This window comes from Agelaius tricolor, unplaced genomic scaffold, assembly GCF_023055355.1.
Source record: "Agelaius tricolor isolate 1412-34295 unplaced genomic scaffold, bAgeTri1.0.p SCAF_35, whole genome shotgun sequence".
In the NCBI taxonomy this organism is placed as follows: Eukaryota; Metazoa; Chordata; class Aves; order Passeriformes; family Icteridae; genus Agelaius; species Agelaius tricolor.
In genome coordinates, this window is record NW_027269295.1 from 4,662,012 (window position 1) to 4,679,557 (window position 17,546).

A 17,546-nucleotide genomic window follows, 5' to 3' on the forward strand; every position below is an offset into this window, starting at 1 on the left:
CTGGGGTTTATCCTGCCTTGGGGCTCACCCTGCCCTGGAGTTTATCCTGCTCTGGGGTTTATCCTGCCCTGGGGCTCACCCTGCCCTGGGGTTCACCCTGCCCTGGGGCTCACCCTGCCCTGGGGCTCACCCTGCCATCCCCCTCTCCTAGGTCAGGGCACAAGGAGATCAAGGACTGGAAGGCAGAGCACATGGCAGAGAACACCTGGAGCATCCAGGAGTCCCTTCACTTGCTGAGCTGCCCCTCTGGAGCTGCCCCTCACTGCTCTGCTCTGCTGCCCTGCAGCCCTTGGAGGCTCCCACTGTGAAGGGCACCAGAAAGAAGTGTGGGAAGGGTGTGGAATTCCAGGAGTGGAATGTGGGAGCTCATCCCAACCCACCTGGAGCTCCCTACACTCCTGCCAGGCTCTCTCCAACCCCAGAGGAGGTGGCAGCATGGTGTGCTGGGACATGCTGCAGGATTTCCTCATGGGCAACAAAGCAGGAGGAGGAAGAGGAGGCCAAGGTCTGCCCATGGAGCGGGACTGCAGCCCCCAGTACCTCCTGTGTGCCCCAAGGTCTCTGCTCCTGTTCCCTGCACATCCCACCAGGAGGCACAGCCTGGCACAGGCAGAGCCAGGGCAGCTCCAGTGTGCTCTCTGTTTTCTGCTCAGAAAAGGGCTGTGCTCAGGGTGATGGGAGAAACAGCAGGAGCTGGTGACTGCCTGGGCCAGGCTGACCTGGATCCCACCACAGCCCCTCCATCCCACCACAGCCCCTCCTTGGTGCATTGGGATCCCACCACAGCCCCTCCATCCCACCACAGCCCCTCCATCCCACCACAGCCCCTCCTTGGTGCACTGGATCCCACCACAGCCGTGGTGGCACGTGGGTACCCAAAACCCTTGGCTGGGGAGGAACCTTTTGAAATTCAGCCAAGGCAAGCCCATGTCCTACTCCCTGGGGTGTCCATCCAGGATCCCCCAGCACCCACAGCCCCATCCCATGGGTGCCCCAGCACGAGGCCACCCAGCAGCACAGACCCTCTGTCCAACAGTGTGGCTGGGACTCAGCTGAGTGCCATGGGGACAGCGATGGCTCTGGGGACAGCTCTGGCCCAGTTCCCTCTGGCTGTCACAGCCAGGAGCTGTGTGATGCCCTGGCATCAGACCCATTTAGCCAGTGATGGAGCTGTGGGGGTGCTGGTGATGTCCTCCCAATGGCAGCAGGTTTCTGTCATTCAGGGGGGCACCAGGAGTGGCAGCTCCAGCATGGAGCCCCTCTGGAGGAGCAGCTGCTCGTGGCTGTGCAGGGCACACAGACATGGGAGGTGGGGGGCTCAGGCTCCCACAGCTGCCATCCCAACCAGCCCTCACACCTCAGTCCTTGCTTGGTGAGCACCCAGGACCCCCCTGTGCCCTGCCTGGCTCTGGCAGCATGTGCCATTAGAGGGTGGTCCTGGACCTTCAGGATGCCCTGGGGCTGTATTAAGGCAAAACAGCACCAAACAGTCAATTAGAAAGTTGGAGTTTTTTGGCAGCAAGGATTTAAACCTTGTGATAGGTTGTCCAGACTGTGGTGGCAACAATTTAAACACTCCTGAACAGCCTGTGGATTAAATTTCCCTGGACAACCTGTGGATGAAACCAAGGAACAGCCCACAGATTATTTCAACAGTGTGTGGATTAAAATTCTCTGAACAACATGTGGCAACTTTTTTGAGCAGCCCACAAATTCAACTTCCCCGATGAAATGCCCATGGATTACACAACTACCCCAATGAACAGCTCATGAGTTACATTTCCCTGAACTACAAACAGCAATTTCTTAACAGCCCATGGCAGCCACAATTTAAACTTCTAAGGAGAGGGAGCAAGGAAGGGGGAAAGGAAGGAAAACGGAGACAGAGGAAGAACTTGTGTCACCAGCCCAGGTTCCAGCACTGTCCTTGGTTTGATCCCTTGGGATGGTGGGTGCCCCCCAGCCCTTGTTCACTGTGGAATTTATAGACACTGGTCCTTGCACAGCCTCATTTTGTTATTCTTGAACTTTTCAGAACAGGGTTGGGGGTTTGTGTGGTTTCATTTTCTCTCCCCCACCAGATGCAAGTGAAATGCTGTCTCAAACTTGTTCTTTGAGATAGTTTCCCAGGATAGGAACTTGGTTCCAGAAAAGCACTATCCTGCCTCCAAAACCCCCTTTTCCAACTGAACCTTCTCTCATTACTGTGGTAACATTCCTTTTCTCTTCTGCCTAGTCTTTGAGCATTAGCTCTTTCAGGTTTACACCAACTCCTTCAATCTCTCACATTTATCCTTTTGCCACACTGGCATTCCATTAACTTCCCACTGGTTCTGTTTCCAGAAGGGAAGTTGTTCAGTACATCCTTTAAATACAGCATGAGGTGCTGGGACTGCCATGCAAGGTCTCCATCTGACCCCAGAGAGCACCTGCCCACTTGCCAAGGGTCACTGGTCCTCTCTGTGTCCCTCCCCACCTCCCCAGGGAGCCAGGCTGTGCCTGGAGTCCCCTTGCTGCTCCTGGGCACAGCTGTGCTCCCAAAGCCTCCATCCCCAGCTCTGGGCTTGTCCCCTGTGGGGTAGCCATGGTCAAAGTGGGGGCTTGGCAGGGCCAGCCTGGCCCTGCTGCCCTCCTGGGAAGAGCAGGCAAAGGGTGAGAAGTTGATGGGCAAAAATGCAGCAGCAAGGACAGACCTGGGGCCCCTCAGCCTGTCCCCCTTCTTCAAGCCCCTGGCTCATGGAGTGAAACTCAAGTACCCCCTGAGAACCCAAAGACAAAAGCTGCTCACCCCATGGAGACCCCCCAGCTCCCACAGCACACCCAGCCCCATTTTGGCCTTGCCACCAGCCCCAGTTGCCATGGGATGGGCTGCTGGGGATGCCCCTGAAGGAATTCCCACATCAGTAGGTTTTGGGAGGTTCCCTCTCTGGATTCACCATTGTCTAATACAAGCTGGGAAACTGCAAATAGCCCATTTCCCCCATGAAACCTCCTTTATTGTGTAGCCAGCCAGTGGGTGGGATGTGCTGGAGTGGTGGTGGAGAAACCAGGCTCAGCCCCACAATTCCCCTGAAAATGCCAGAGCTCCCTGCATTGCCTGGCCCAGGAGCCAGGATCCCCTCAGGAGCTCACCCAGCCCTCCTGTGCTCAAAGCTCCTGAGTTTTCCAGAGCAGGGAGATGTCAGTGATCCCACTGCCTGGTGGTCAAACCTGCATTTTTAAAAGGGAATTTCTAGTTGATGGTTTTTGTAAGGATTTGTCTGATGGATCGCTCTGGTTCAAAGATTTTTCCCAGTGTTTGAGTCCTTCACTTCCTAGGCTTGTCTGGAGGATTGTGTTTATCTGCTTTTCTCTACTTGTATGGATCTTTGCTTTGGAGTGAGGTGCTGAAAATCCATTAATTGATGGAGTCAGCAGCAGCTTTCCACCCTTCCCACATCTAAGGGAGAAGAGGAACTCTCATTCTCTTGAGACCTCAAAAATGAATGACTGGAGGTGCTTCCTCTCTGGGGCTGGTCTCCTCCTGGAGTGTTCTGGAATGTTCCAGGCTGTGTGAGAACATGGATCCCCTCTCCGCAGGGCACAGCTCTCCTGGGCAGGCTCAACTCACCCTGAGAGTGGCTCCTGGGGCACCACCTGTGTGATGGTGTTCTCAGGGGTCCCAGGATGAGGGAAGACATGAGAATCTTGATTCCACGTTTCAGAAAGCTGATTTATTATTTTATGATATATATTATGTTAAAAGAAAATGATATGTTAAAACTATACTAAAATAATAGAAGAAAGGATTTCATCAGAAGGCTAGCAAGGAATAGAAAGGAATGATAATAAAATCTTGTGACAGACCAGAGAGTCTGAGACAGCTGGACTGTGATTGGCCATTAATTAAAAACAACCACATGAGACCGATCAAAGATGCACCTGTTGCATTCCACAGCAGCAGATAATCATTGTTTACATTTCATTTCTGAGCTTCTCAGGAGAAAAATCCTAGCAAAAGGATTTTTCATACCATATGTCTGTGACACCACCTGCCCAATGTGAGCTGTCCTTGGAGTCATTTTGGGGTGAAAGGGTAAAGGCTGGAGGTGTTGTGGCACATGGTCCCTGCAGGTCCTGTTGGTTGCTGGAACATCAGCAGCAGCAGGGGACAATGGGGACATTCCACACAGGGCCGAGCCATTGCTGTGTAACAATGGGCACTCTTTGCCAGGGCAGGGGGACACTGCAAAGAGGGACTCAAGTGGCACAGGCCCTGGAACAAGGAGGAGACCGAAGAGGAAGGAACCTGTTGGCTGTGCCCCTCTTCCTCTTCCTTCTCCTCCTTCTACCACCTCCTACCACCTCCCACCCTGCCTGTTCCTCTCTGGAGCAACGGCACAAGAGGCTCCTCCTGTTCCTGGCAGTTCTGTGCTTTTGGACACACCAGCAGCAATGGCAACGTTCACTCTGGGCCAGATGCTGGAAATTGCCCTCGGGTCATCGAGAGCTGGAGCCGTTGACTTTGAGCAGCTGCACAACCTCCTGAATGCATTGCTTCTGCACCTGGGCCTGCGGGATCTGCTTGTCCAGGAGAATGGGGAACCCCTGGAGGGGGCTGAGGAAAGCCCTTTTGCTTTCCTTAAGGACTTAAAGGAGAGAGTGGAAGCCAATGAAAAAGAAATCGCTGAGGTAGAGGCTCTTCCCAGCCCCAGGTGCTTCCCCCAAGCCACCTCCTCCTGTCTGAACCCCCTCATGCTGCTGGGGAGCTGCTGCTGAGGATGTGCTGAAGGCCAAGCACTGCCCAGGGCAGGCCCTGAACTGGCCCTGGCTCTGTGCAGACCGTGGTGGGTGCAAAGCACCCGGGGACCCTGCCCTGGGCTCACCCCACCATCCCCCTCTCCTAGGTCAGGGCTCTGTGCCAGGAGCTCCGTGAGGAGATCAATGTGGTGAAGCTGGAGCAGTCACAGATGGCAGAGGACATGCAGTATATGCTACAGAATTTTAACATGGTGAGCTGCTACTGGTGCCCCCTTGAGCTGCCCCTCACTGTGCTGCCCTGCAGCCCCTGGAGGCTCCCAGTGTGAAGGGCACCAGGAGGGATGAGAGGGAAGGGTGTCCTGAGAGCAGAACGTGGGTGCTCATCCCAACCCCCCTGGAGCTCATCCCAACCCCCCTGGAGCTCATCCCAACCCACCTGGAGCCCCCCACTTTCCATCTGCCAGCACAGCTCCAGGGAGGACAGAAGGGCACCACTGCCCGCAGGTCAGGCTGGTGGTAGAGGTCACTTCCTCCCTCAGACAGGGCTGCTGAGGCATTTGTGAAGTAAACAGCCATCAAAAAACAGTAACCTGGGTCCAAGGAGGGTGAGGAGACAAAGGTCCACCTGGGCAATACAGCCACAGCCTCTTGGCATAGCCCTGTCCAGGATCCCTCTGTCTGGTGTCCAAGTTAATTTGCAAATGTCCCTTTTGAATCCTGCTCCTGTGTTCTGACTCCTGTCCCTGTCCTTGCCCTGCTCCAGGAACAATTCCAGAGCATGATGGATGAGCTCCGTAACCAGATGTGGGAGTCTCTCATGGTATGTCCTTGAGCACAGCCAGGGCAGGGTCCCCTCACATCAGGACATGGTCCCCAGATGTTCTGGAGTGGGGGTGGGGGGTGGGGGGACTCCTCTGGATCCATCCTGCCCCCAGTTACACAGCTGGCTCTGATGCCTTCCTTCCCAAAATAAAATCTGGAGAAGAGGCTGATGCTCTCCCCAGCCCCAGAGGAGGTGAGAAACATGGAGTGCTGGGGCATGCTGGAGGACATCCTGGTGGGCAGGAAAGCAGAAGCAGGAGGAAGAGGAGGTCAGGGTCTGGCAGGTGGAGTGGGATCACAGCCCTCTGCACCTCCTGCCCTCTGTACCCCAGCACCTCTGCCGAGGTTGCTCAGGACTCCTCTTCCCTGTGCATCCCACCAGGGGAAGGACCTGGCATAGGCTGAGCCAGGGCAGCTCCTCAGTGGCTAACACTAACATGTGCTCCCAGCTTGTTTTCTGCTCAGAAAAGGGCCATGTTCAGGGTGGTGGGAGAAAGAGCCAGAGCTGGTACCTCCCTGGGTATGGCCAGGCTGTGTTGGCATCACACCACAGCCCCTCCTTGCTCAGCACCAGGCAGGACCATGGCTCCCAACCTCCAGGGCTCTCTGGAGTGGTGGCTGTGACTGGGGGACAGCAGAGGGATGTCACAGGGCAGGGCTGGGATACTGAGTCCCATTGCTGGAGGCAAGAATGCCTTGCTGTTGTATTAGATGGCATCAGTCAGGTGTTTGCTGATCCTCTGGGATGGCTGTGAAAACCATGGTCCTGGAGGTGCCCAAAGGGTCATGGAGGTGCCCAAAGGGCTAAACTGGCTGGGGAGGAACATTTTAAAGTTCAGCACAGGCAAGTGCAGGGTCCTTCACCTGCGGAGGAACAGCACCAGCCCAGGCCGGGACTGAGTGCCTGGAAAGCAGCTCTGTGGGGAAGGAGCTGGGGCTCCTGGTGGCCAAGGAGCTGTCCACGAGCAGCACTGGGCACGAGGAGGGCACTGGTGTCCCAGGGTGCGTTAGGAGAGCATTTCCAGCAGGTCAGGGGGTGATGCTGCCCCTCTGCTCAGCCCTGGCCAGGCCTCCCCTGGAGCAGTGTCCAGTTCTGGGCTCCTCGGGATGGGAGACCCGGAGCTCCTGGAGCGGGTCCTGTGGAGGGCCACAAAGATGCTCTGGGGACTGGGGCAGCTCTGTCCTGGGGAAAGGCTGAGGCTGCTGGGGTTGTTTTGGAGTCCTCCTATTTTTCGGATATCTCGTTCACCATTTAGGCTGTGAATGATGGAGCCTGAAAATAGGAAGAGGATGGGTTTGAAGAATGAATGCATGGGTTGAGATGTGAAGGAAGGCTAGTTTGGGGAGGTTTAGTCCAATTGTAACTATTATTAGTCCTAGTTGGCTTGAAGTGGAGAAGGCAATGATTTTTTTGATGTCTCCAAGAGGAGACACTGAAAGGGAACCAAGGCTGGGAGGCTGATGCTGAGCATCCAGGGGGATCTGTGCCTCAGTTTCCCCAGGAAGAGCTGGGTTGGGAGGCTGGCTTGGGGATCCTGAAGGCAGCCCAGTGTGGTAGCCAGCCCATCCTGTCCTTCCCAGTCTGCCATGAAGGAAATGCTGGGCGGACCCAGCTCCCGAGACAAGAAGTCTGGCCAGCAGCTCCCGGACTCGGAGGAGGACCTAGAGCTGATTGTCATCGGCAATGAAAGTACCTCTGGGCACAGCTGGGGGGGAGCCAGAGGGGGGGAGGGCACAGGGGGGCTGCAGACTGCTGGCCTGTCCCCCAGCCATGCTCCCCCTGCCTTCCCTGACCCTGGGCAGCTCCCTCTGGTTTCTCCTTCCAGTTCCCCTCGTGGAAAGGCCCAAGACACCGAAGCGTGGGGAGAGCCAGCCTGCCAGCCCCAGTGGCAAGACAGAGGGCAAAGAGAAGGACGAGGCTGCCAGCAGTGACGTGCTCTCCATTGGGGAAAGTGACACGGCACAGAGTGACACGGCACAGAGCAGGGCACGGGCTGCCATGGCACGGAGGGGCGTGGCACAGAAGGACATGAGGCGAAATGTGCAATGGGGGGACACAGGACAGAGTGACACGGAACAGAAGGACATGGGAAGGGGGCTGCAATGGAGCAGCAGAGGACGGATGGACGTGGGACAGGATGACATGGGACAGAAGGACATGGGACAGAAGGACATGAGGCGAAGTGTGCAATGGAGCGATGCAGGACAGAGTGACATGGGACAGAGGGGCGTGGGGAAGAGTGTGAGATGGAGTGACAGAGGAGGGACTGACATGGGACAGGATGACATGGGACAGGATGACATGGACCAGAAGGACATGGAACAGATCAAGAAGGAAGAGATGGAGATAGACATCTCTGAGGTAGAGGCTCTTCCCAGCTCCCTGGACAGTCCCCCTGAGATGACCAGCACAGGAGAGATCAAGGAAGAAGAGACCAAGATGGGCATCTCCAAGGTAAAGGTTCTTCCCAACCCCGTGGGTGCTCCCCCTCCTTTGGGGTCTGCACCCCCATCTTGCTGCCCTTAGACCAAGGTCTGGTTTTAGACCAAGGTCTCAGTGGCACAGGGGCTTCCTTGAGGGAAAGGGGCGGAGTTCTGGGGACAAGAGCTGGGGCTGAAACACTGCTCTGCTTGCTCAGGCTCCTCCCCGTGCTCAGACAAAGAGTTCAGATGGCACCACCTCAGAAATGCATCCAAGGGCCCCTGGCAGCCATGTCCCAGTCCAGAGGGTGCAGTCAGTCCGAGGCCACCCAGGATCCCAGGACCTCTGGGTGCCAGCTGAGAGCGTGGCTGGGACCAGCAGGTGAGTGCCACAGGGACAGCAATGGCTTTGGGGACAGCTCTGGCCCTGTTCCCTCTGGCTGGGCCCATATGGTCCCTGGTGTGGGATCCATTTATCCACTGATGGAACCATGGGGATGCTGATGAGGGTTTCCTCCCACTGGCAGTAGGCTCCCAACACCCAAGGAGGCTCGTGGAGAAGGCGGCATCAGGATGGAGGCATACCCAGCTGAAGCTGGCCTGTAGGTGCAAAGGCTTTGGTGACAAGTGTGGGAGACAGTGGCTTGTCCCCTGGCAGGGCTGGGACACGCAGCGCCAGAGCCAGGTCATGACCCGCCCTCCTGGCAGGGCACGGGGGGGTTCTGGGTGCTGACCAAGAGAGGACAAGGGTGTGAGGGCTGGTTGGGATGGCAGCTGTGGGAGTCTGAGCCCTCCACCTCCCATCCATCCCTGTGGGGCCTGGGCAGCCATGAGCAGCCACCCTATTTTGGAGACACCAGTGGGACTGAGGTGAGCATGTCCCAGGCTGGGAGCATCCCACCCCAACAGGGGGTACAGGAGCCCCCTCCTTTGACCTTGCCACCTGCCCCAGTTCCATGGGACTGGGTTGCCCCTGGGAGCCATTCCCATAGCAGTGGGTTTTGGGAGCTTCCCTCTGTGGATTCACCATTGTCCAATATGAGCTGGAGCTTTGTCCCAGCTGGGACTCCACAAATCGCCCATTTCCCCCTTCACACCCTCTTTATTTTGCAACCAGCCAGGGGGTTGGACTGTGCTGTGGTGGTGGTGGAGAATTCAGGCTCAGCACCCCATGATTCCCCTGAAAATGCTGGAACTCCCTGCAGTGCCTGGCCCAGCCCTTCTCTCCCTGCTCTAGGATGCTCCTGAGGGTTCCCTCTTCCGAGTACGCACCTTGTGACCCGCTGGTGAAGATGTCTGCACAGTGAGTGGCACCAGCACCGGGGCATCGGGCTGGGACAGGGGCAGATGGGTGCTGGCCGTGCCCTGCAGTGTCAGGGCTGGCTCGTGTGGCCCCTGTCACCCACCTGTGTCCCCTGTCACCCTCCCAGACGCTCTGGGTTCCTCCCGTCCACGCCGCCGGCATCCCCCGGGCTCTCCATGCGCCTGCCCCGCCTCCGCAGGCAGGAGCAGAGGTAGGGACATGGGGACCCTCCCCTGGCCCCTGGGGAGCCCTGGCCCAGCAAGCAGAGCCCTTCCCTGGGTGGGTGGAAGGGGCTGGAGGTGCCCAAGCAGAGAGGAGCTGCAGAGGCCCAGCTGGGCTTGCCCCAGGTCTGAGGGGTTTTGCAGCCCCCTGTGCTGTCCTGTCAGGCCCTGAAGCCACATGGGATGAGTTGTGCCTGGTGTCAGCCTCAGCTCAGGCTTGGTGGGGGCTTGGTGCCTCCTGTGAAAGGAGTTCTCAAAATCAAGCCCTGGAGCTGGGACAGGCCCTGCTCCTGCCTCCTGGTGTCCCCTGCAAAGGGCTCCAGGACCTGTCATGCCGTGGGCAGCTCTTGGGGCTGTGGGGAAAAGGCAGACCCTGCAGGGCTGGGAGGGCAGGGCTCAGCTGGCTGGGAACACTTCAAAGTCCAACAAAGGCAAGTGCAAGGTCCTTCACCTGTGGAGGAACAGCCCCAGGTACCAGCGGGAGCAGCTGGAGGAGGGGGAGCACCCCCTGTACCCCTCCCTGGCATGGCAGGTTGAAGCACAGGGTGCCAGGGCGCCGGGCACTGAGGCCCCCGTGCCCTGTCCCACAGGGACGAGGCAGCCGAGGGCTATTCCCGCCGATCACCGATGTACTCCGGGGGCAAACACACCAGCGTCAGCCCCGTGCAGCGCATGGAGCCCCTCCTTCCGGACCCCAACCTGGTAGGGATGGGGAAGGAGGGGACACACACGGGACACCGAGGCTGGGAGAGTGATGCTGAGCGCCTGGGGGAGCATCTGTGCCTCGGTTTCCCCGGGAGGAGCTGGGTGGGGAGGCTGGCTTGGGGATACTGAATGCAGCCCAGTGTGGCAGAGCCAGCCCATCCCCTCCTTCCCAGCCCGGCACTTACGAACTGATGGGCAAGGATGGAGTCGTGTACCGGGGCCGGATTCTCCCGGAATGAGCAAGCAACGCCAGCCTGCAGAAATAAAGGGTAACCAACAGCCTGTGCCTCCCGAGTGCAGCAGGACCTGCCCCTCGTGCACAAGGAGGGGATGGCAGCATCCTCTGTCCTGCAAACAGCCCCTGTGAGACCCAGGCTCTGTGTCAGCCCCCTGGTGTCGTGCAAACCCTGGCCCGACTTGGGCCCCACTTGTGCCCTGCCAGGGGACCCCCAAAAGGGGGACAGCAGCAGGAGGAGGAGGAGGAGCTCATTTGCTGCTGGAGAAGGGGGAAATGGGGACCTCAGCGGGAAGGGCAGCAGCAGAACAGTTTGATGCCAAAAGCAAATCCCAGCCCAAGCCGCTGGGACGAGCACGGCTGAGCTGCCTTCCTCCCCTCCGAGTGAAGAAACCCCCTCTGCCGCCCCTCCTCCCTCACAGCGCTGCCACTGACCCAAGGCACAGACCCCTCTGCTCCCACCTCCAACCAGCAGCAGAGGGACACGTCCCCTCCTTCCCCTGGTGCCACCCCAAGGCTTGGGGCTGCTTCTCCCCGCCCCCTGTGCCATCCCTCCCGGTGTGTGCTGAGATACCGGGCAGGGAAACCCCGACCCTGGAGCCCCCGGGGGCACCGAGGGGTGTCACAGCTGGGGACACACGGCTGCGTGCACAGGGGGTGGGGATGTCCCCTCCACACACAGGCAGTGACACTTCCGGGGGGACACAAAGGCGGTGGTACCTCTGGGGTGAGTGGGAGGGTGAGAAACCCTGAGGGGAACCCCACTGGAACCTCGGGGGAACCCAGAGCTTATGAGGGGCATCCCCTGGGGGCTGCCCTGCCCTCCTGCTGGATGTTCCCAAACCTTTCCCCCCACAGGGACAGCCTCCATCCCTGTCAGCTCCCTGTTGTTTGTTTTCCCTGCTGGGTTTGGCTTTTCAGGGGAAAACCAGGTGCTCAAAACCGGCTCTGGGGGTACTGAGGTGGACACAGCTGGATCTGGGATCTCCCCAGTGCCACCTCCTGTAAGAAAACTGGGAACACTCTGAGCAAACCCCTGGGCACCACAGCAGAGCCAACAAAACCATCCTGCACTCCTGGCTGAGCTTGGGGGGCCTGAAAACACCTTTGGGACCGATTGCATTTGCAGGACATGGCCCAGCTGGGGTCTCCTCTTTGGTGCTCATCATCCTCCTGCCCCTTTTGCTGCCCCAGGATCCAGGTGCACCCTGTGAACACCCCCAGCCCCCTGCACCCCCTGAACACACCCCCAGCCCTGGGTGATCTTTGGAGCAGGTAAGGAGCCCCAGATGGATTTTTTTGCCTTTTCTCCTTGGAGTTTGTGCCATCCTGGGCACCTCCCCATCCCTGCAGAAAGCTTTGGGCTGTGCCTTGAGCCTTCCTGTCATTCCTGACATTTCCAGAGCCGCTGTGCTCCCATTTTTGGGGTTTTACCCCACCTGTTTGGTGTGTGAATGCAGTGGCCACGGGCCTGGTGACCCTTCTGCAGAGGGGGACACTCAGATCCCCTCCCCAAGTGTCCCCACAGTGCTGAGGCCTGGGGGGGCTCATCCCTGGCTGGGTGATGGGGTTGGGGGGCCCAGGTTGCTGGGGGGCTTTTGCAAGCTATGGGATTTTGTGAGGGGACAGACAGGGGTGGCAGCTGCACCCCCTGGCACATGGGGGCTCCTCACTGTGCTGGCACAGCACCCCCACGGCCCTGGGTCTCCCCTTCCCCCTGATCCCCCCCTTTGGGGACAGCAGTGGTGGCTTGTGGAGGCACAGCACACACTCAGTCCCCACTGGTGATACTGCCTCACAGAGGAGTCACCCCCATTCTTAGTGCCCTGCCAGGGACAACCTCCCAGCACAGAGAAAAGGCAGGGACAGCTGGTGTTAAAAAAGTGATTTTTTTTTTTAATTTTTATTATTTTTTAAATTAATAAAAAACCTTCAACCTGTTTTTGCTGGGTCTTTTTTATCTTTTTTTTTTTTTTTTTGGTTTGTTTTTCTGTCTGTTTTTTTTTAAGCAACATTGATTTGAAAACTAAAAAACCCCCAGCTCCCCCCTGCCTGGGGAAGCACCACGTAGGGCGGTCACAGGGACAGGGGGACATCACTTTGATAAACCCCCAGGCCCTGGGGGTGCTGAGGGAGCGAGGATGGGGTTGGGGGCAGGTCCAGGGGGGGTCTGTGCAAGAAGCCGGGCTGAATTTCGAGAGCCAGAGAGCTGCTGTTGCTCTGGGCACTGCAACAAGTGCCCAGGGAAGCCAGAGCTGGGGAGGGAGTCCAGTGGCTCCATGTCCGTGTGGCTACGATCTAGGGTGCCAACAGCCACCTCCATCCATTTGTTTTTGTTATTCCCGTCCTCCCATTCCCTCTCCTGCCCTGATGTAGAGATGCTGGGAGGGGATAGAGCCACAGGGAAAACCCCCAGACACCCAGCAGCTGCCTCCACGCTGCTGCTCCTTCTCTCTGGATCTATATACATTAGATATATTTATATATTATAGTTATATATTTTTTTTAAAAAAAGGGGAGGGGAGTAGAGAGCAGCCAGAGGCTCTCACAGGTCAGTGCCCCCCCTGGCAGCATGTGCTCCCCCCCCTAAAAATAATAATAAAACCTAGAAAATTATTCCAGTGCGTTTCTCGGCGAGCCCCTGCCCCCAACGCCCCGGCCCGGCCCCCCCTGACCCCCCCAGCCCCCCGGCAGCCCCAGCCTTATCTCTGCCCATCCATGGTGGCCACAGCTTTCTGTGGGGGGGCAGGGGCCGGGGGGGTGGGCGGCCAGGAGGGCTGCGGGTGGTGCAGGTGGTGGTGCAGGCCGTGGGCGGTGGGCGAGGACGGGGGCAGCCAGGAGGGCTGGTGGCTGGGGGGCGAGGAGGCCCAGAAGGGGCTGAAGCTGCCCGGGGGGGAGCAGGCCATGGAGGTGATGGGGCTGTTGCTGCTCTGCAGGCTCTCCGAGGTGCGCAGCTTGGAGAACATGGCCAGCGCGTCCGGGAAGTTGGGCGGCGTGGCCGGCGTGTTGCTGGGGGTGCACATCTGCAGGGCACAGGACAACGGGGCTGTCAGCTCACCCACGGGCGTTTTTGGGGGTCCCAACCCACCCATGGCAGCCAGACCCATGGCTGGACCCGCCTGTATCCCGCACCTGGAGCCCCTCCACATCCACACCCAGGGGTCTGCGTGGTGTTGGGTGCCTGGGGAGAGGCTCCAGCCAGTCTGGGAAGGACATTTGGACCATCCCAGATGCTCAAAGCCCACAGATGAGGTGGGTTTGGGGAGCAGCACAAACAGGGCTGGCACAGTATGGAGGGTAGGGAGGGTGCTGGGGTCCCACCTGGCCCCACAGGACCCCCTTTCACATCCACACCCAGGGGTCTGCGTGGCTCCCCAAAGATGTGGGGTGCCTGGGGAGAGGCTCCAGCCAGTCTGGGAAGGACATTTGGACCACCCCAGATGAGGAGGGTTTGGGAGCAGCACAAACAGGGCTGGCACAAAGGGGTCCAGTACGGAGGGTGGGGAGGGTGCTGGGGTCCCACCTGAGGGAGGGTGCTGGGGTCCCACCTGACCCCACAGGACCCCCTTTCCCCCAGGTTCCTCACCCCGCTCCCCTTCACACCCCATTATGGCAGAGAGAGCAAAAGGCAAGCAGGGCCCCCCAGTTCCTGGTACAGGCCCTGCCTTCTTGGTACCCAGCTAAATTTAGCACCCCAACAGTGATGGATCCGTCCCTTTTCCAGCAGAGGAAAAATCCACCAGGGAGGACCCAGCCCTGCTCAGGGGCTGGCACAGGGACCCCAAACCAGCAGAGAACAGGCTGAACTGAGCACTGGGGAGGGGCTAAAAGGGGGACAGGGGTGTGAATCAAACTCCCATCAGGCTGCACACACAGGGAAGGGCCTCTGGGCACGGGTCCATGCACAGGGAGACTTCACCCCTCTGGTTACATCCATCCCAAATCTCCACTGCCCTCCTGGAGCCACAGCTCCTGACAGATGTTTGTGGGGACTTCAAGCACAGTTAAGGGGCTTGGTTAGTGTCTGCTGCATTAGCAATGGGGGACTGAGATGTTTCTGGTGGGGAATAGCTGCTTCATCTCCCCCTTCCTGGGGCTTACCCCAGGATTTGCCCCTGGCTGGTGCTCAGCAGCCCCTGCTGCTCCCCAGCACAGGCCAACACCTAAATCCCTCTTAGAGATTGCTCCTCATCCCCATCCCAGGCACCCTGAGCGATGCTGGGATCAGAGGAGCAGACCCTTGCTGGGGGGCCCAGATCACCGAAGTTGGGGAGCAATTCCAGCCTGAGGGAAGCAGCAGCTGGCTCTCATCAGCCTGTGGAGCTGGGGCACCCCAAAAATGCAGTCACAGCCTGGCTGGCACTGAACAGGTTCATAGTTAACTGGGGATATTCCTCCACAGAACTCATTTCAGAGCTCAGCTTCAAGGGGTGCTAACCCAGCCTTTGCTTTTTAAATTAGCCTATACATGTGGCAGTATTTGAAAAGATATTTGCTGGAAAAAAAGCCCCAACAAATCAACAAACCCCCAAAACCTTAAATTTGCCCTGTTTTGGAAAAACTCAACCACCACAACAGCCAGCCCTAGAATGATGCTGGACACAGCTCTGAGCTTCTGGGGTGATGTTTGCCAGATTAATTTGAAATATTAATTAAAAAATAAGAATTTCCATGTAATTATTGCCTTCCTCCTCCAACACATCTTGACGAGAGCTGTCAGAGGGTCGGTCACTGACACCCCAACAGCTCTGACAAGTCCTGGCCCCACAGCCTGGAATCTGTGGGGGCTTGGGGAGTGTGGGGAGCCCCACTCGGGGTGGGGATGATGGGGACAAACCCCTGCCCATCAAACCACAGCCACACTCACAGCTTTGTTCCCTGACGCTTGAAAAAGAAATAGAAACTGCCAGCACCAAACTCCTCATCTCACGCCTGCCTTGAGCCATGTGGGGCATTTCAAACTGCACAAATCAGGGTGCTGGGGAGGGGGAGGGAAACACCAAATAAATTCCCCAAAACAGGAGGGTCTGGAGAGAAGGTAAAAGGTATTTTGACACCACGTGGAGCACACGGTGTTATGAAAAACATTGCTGGGGAGGGGGAGAGCCGAGTGGCTCTGTTCTGGGGGGTAATGGGTGCCTGTTTTGGGTGGGGGGGTCCCTGTGTGGGGATGGGGCTCACCAGCCCTGCTTTGCAGGGACTGCCCCGATGAGGCTTCGGGGTGAGAACAGCAGGGCCTGGATCTGCTCCCCCGGCCCCTCTCCCTCCGGGACCGCGGCTTTTCCACCGGGAGACCCCGCAAGGTGCCCGGGGCAGCACGGAAACGTGCGGGCTGGGGAGGAACTGCAATAAAAGGGCTTTTACTGGGAGCTGGCTGACAAAGCGACTTTCTCCCAGGGAAACTGAGCGCTGGCTGCCGGCAATGCCGGGCCGGCTGGCATGGAACGAGATGGGGGAACGATGGAACGAGAAAAGGGGGAAAATTCGTCTTAACGCCGACCCGCGGCACCGCTCAGTTCCCTCAACACTGGAGGATGGCGGGGGGGGGGGGGGGGGGGAGAGGGAAAACAAGAAAGAAAACCCCCCGAGAAACACAAAACAAAACACCCGGAGGGGAACAACTTCCTCCCTCCGGCCAAGGGGATGTGCCCTCGGCCAAGGTCAAGCGGCGTGGGGGGAAAGGGGGGTCCAGACGTGGCCCCCCGGCCCGGGGAGCCCAAGTTGCAGCGCGATGCTCGCCGAGACAAACTATTTCCTGGCAGACATTTTAGCTCGTGTTTACATTCTCCGGCTGCGTGTTCCTGCGGGCGCCCAGCAATATGGCTGGCAGAAGCTGACAGCTCCGGGCTGGGGGCTGCAGCCCCTCGGGGGCCTCGGCATGGGGGGCTCCTCTGGGGGGGCGTGGGGAGGGTGGTGCTGGTAGGGGTGGGGAGTATGGGGGGCTGGTTGGTGCTGGGAAGGGTCTAAAGGTGTTTTGGGGGCTGGGGGCGTTGGGGAGGGGATGGGGGTGCAGGGGTGAGGGAGGGGTCCCACTTACCATCTGGGGGGGGTGGTGGCTGCTGGGAATGTTGGTCTCCTGGAAGAAGGCGCTGAGGGCTGTCTGTGGGGACAAGCTGTCAGCTCCAGCCCACCCGAGACAAAGGGGGAGGGACAACACGGGCCCCCCAAAGCTCGCCCCGCAGCCCCCCGCCCGCTCCCACCGCCCGGGACCGCCCCGGGGGTGCCCAACCCCGCCAGGCCGAGGGGCTGCCCTTCACCCGCCCCACCGGAGACCGTGTCCCCTGCTCGCTCGGGGGCTCCCCAGGCCAGGGGACACCCCAGAATCCGTGTTTACACCCCAAACCCCATGTTTACACCCCCGACCCGGTGTTTACACCCCCGCCTCCGTCCCCGCGGCGCCCCCATCCCCAGCCCGGAGCGCGAGGGAGGGGCCGGCCCGCTGGGCCGCAGCTCGGGTTTCGGCCCGGGTATAAATAGACCCGGCGGAGCCCGGGGCCGAGGCGCCCCCCGCCCCGCCGTGGGTGCCGGGGGGGCGGGCAGGACCCCCCCCAGAACCGGCCACGCGTGTCGGGGGGCCGGGGCCGCACAGGCCTCCCGCCACCCCCACCGCCTTCCGCCCCGCGGCTCTGCAGCCAGGCGGGCGGCGGATCGGGACCTGGGGCGTCCCGGTTCTCGCGTGGGTTATCCCGATCCGTACCGCCGGCGGCCCGGCCCGTACCTCGAACTGCCAGTGTGCCGCCTGCAGCAGCTGCTTGGCCTGGTCGGCGGCGCAGCCCGCCGCCAGCACGAACTGGTTGATCATCACCTGGTGCCGCAGCTCCTCCATGTTGACGGACATGGCGGGGCGGCCCCGGCCCGGCCCGGCCCGCACCGCCCGGAGCGCCCCGCGCCCGCCGCGCCCGCCGCGCTCCACCGGGGGGACCGGGGGGGGGGCGCCGCCGGCCCCGCCCCCGCGCCACGATTGGGCGCCGCCGCGCCGCCGGCCCCGCCCACCGCCGGCTTCGAACCTTCCAGCTGCCCCGGCGCCTCCCCATTGGCCACCGCCTGTGTTTTGGCTGCAGGCGGCGCCGCGATTGGCTGGGGATGGCGCAGGCGGGAC

General features: G+C 59.6%; 1 protein-coding gene across 1 annotated transcript; it reads right to left on the reverse strand.

Annotated features, from left to right (window-relative positions):
- Positions 1 to 12,322: 12,322 nt before the first annotated feature.
- Positions 12,323 to 17,391, reverse strand: UBALD2 (UBA like domain containing 2). Its single transcript, XM_071452823.1, has 3 exons — positions 17,166 to 17,391; positions 16,485 to 16,547; positions 12,323 to 13,470 (listed from the first exon to the last, which is right to left on the reverse strand). Exons 1-3 carry the CDS (start codon positions 17,283 to 17,285, stop codon positions 13,150 to 13,152), a joined length of 504 nt encoding a protein of 167 aa, XP_071308924.1. The 5' UTR covers positions 17,286 to 17,391; the 3' UTR covers positions 12,323 to 13,149.
- Positions 17,392 to 17,546: the final 155 nt, after the last annotated feature.

Excerpts from the sequence above, each read along its gene's own strand:
- UBALD2 (XM_071452823.1), bottom strand. The coding sequence starts at position 17,285 with ATGTCCGTCAACATGGAGGAGCTGCGGCACCAGGTGATGATCAACCAG. Across the intron at positions 16,548-17,165 it reads CGGCACACTGGCAGTTCGAG|ACAGCCCTCAGCGCCTTCTT; the intron begins GTACGGGCCGGG and ends TTGTCCCCACAG. Across the intron at positions 13,471-16,484 it reads GCCACCACCCCCCCCAGATG|ATGTGCACCCCCAGCAACAC; the intron begins GTAAGTGGGACC and ends TGTGCCCTGCAG.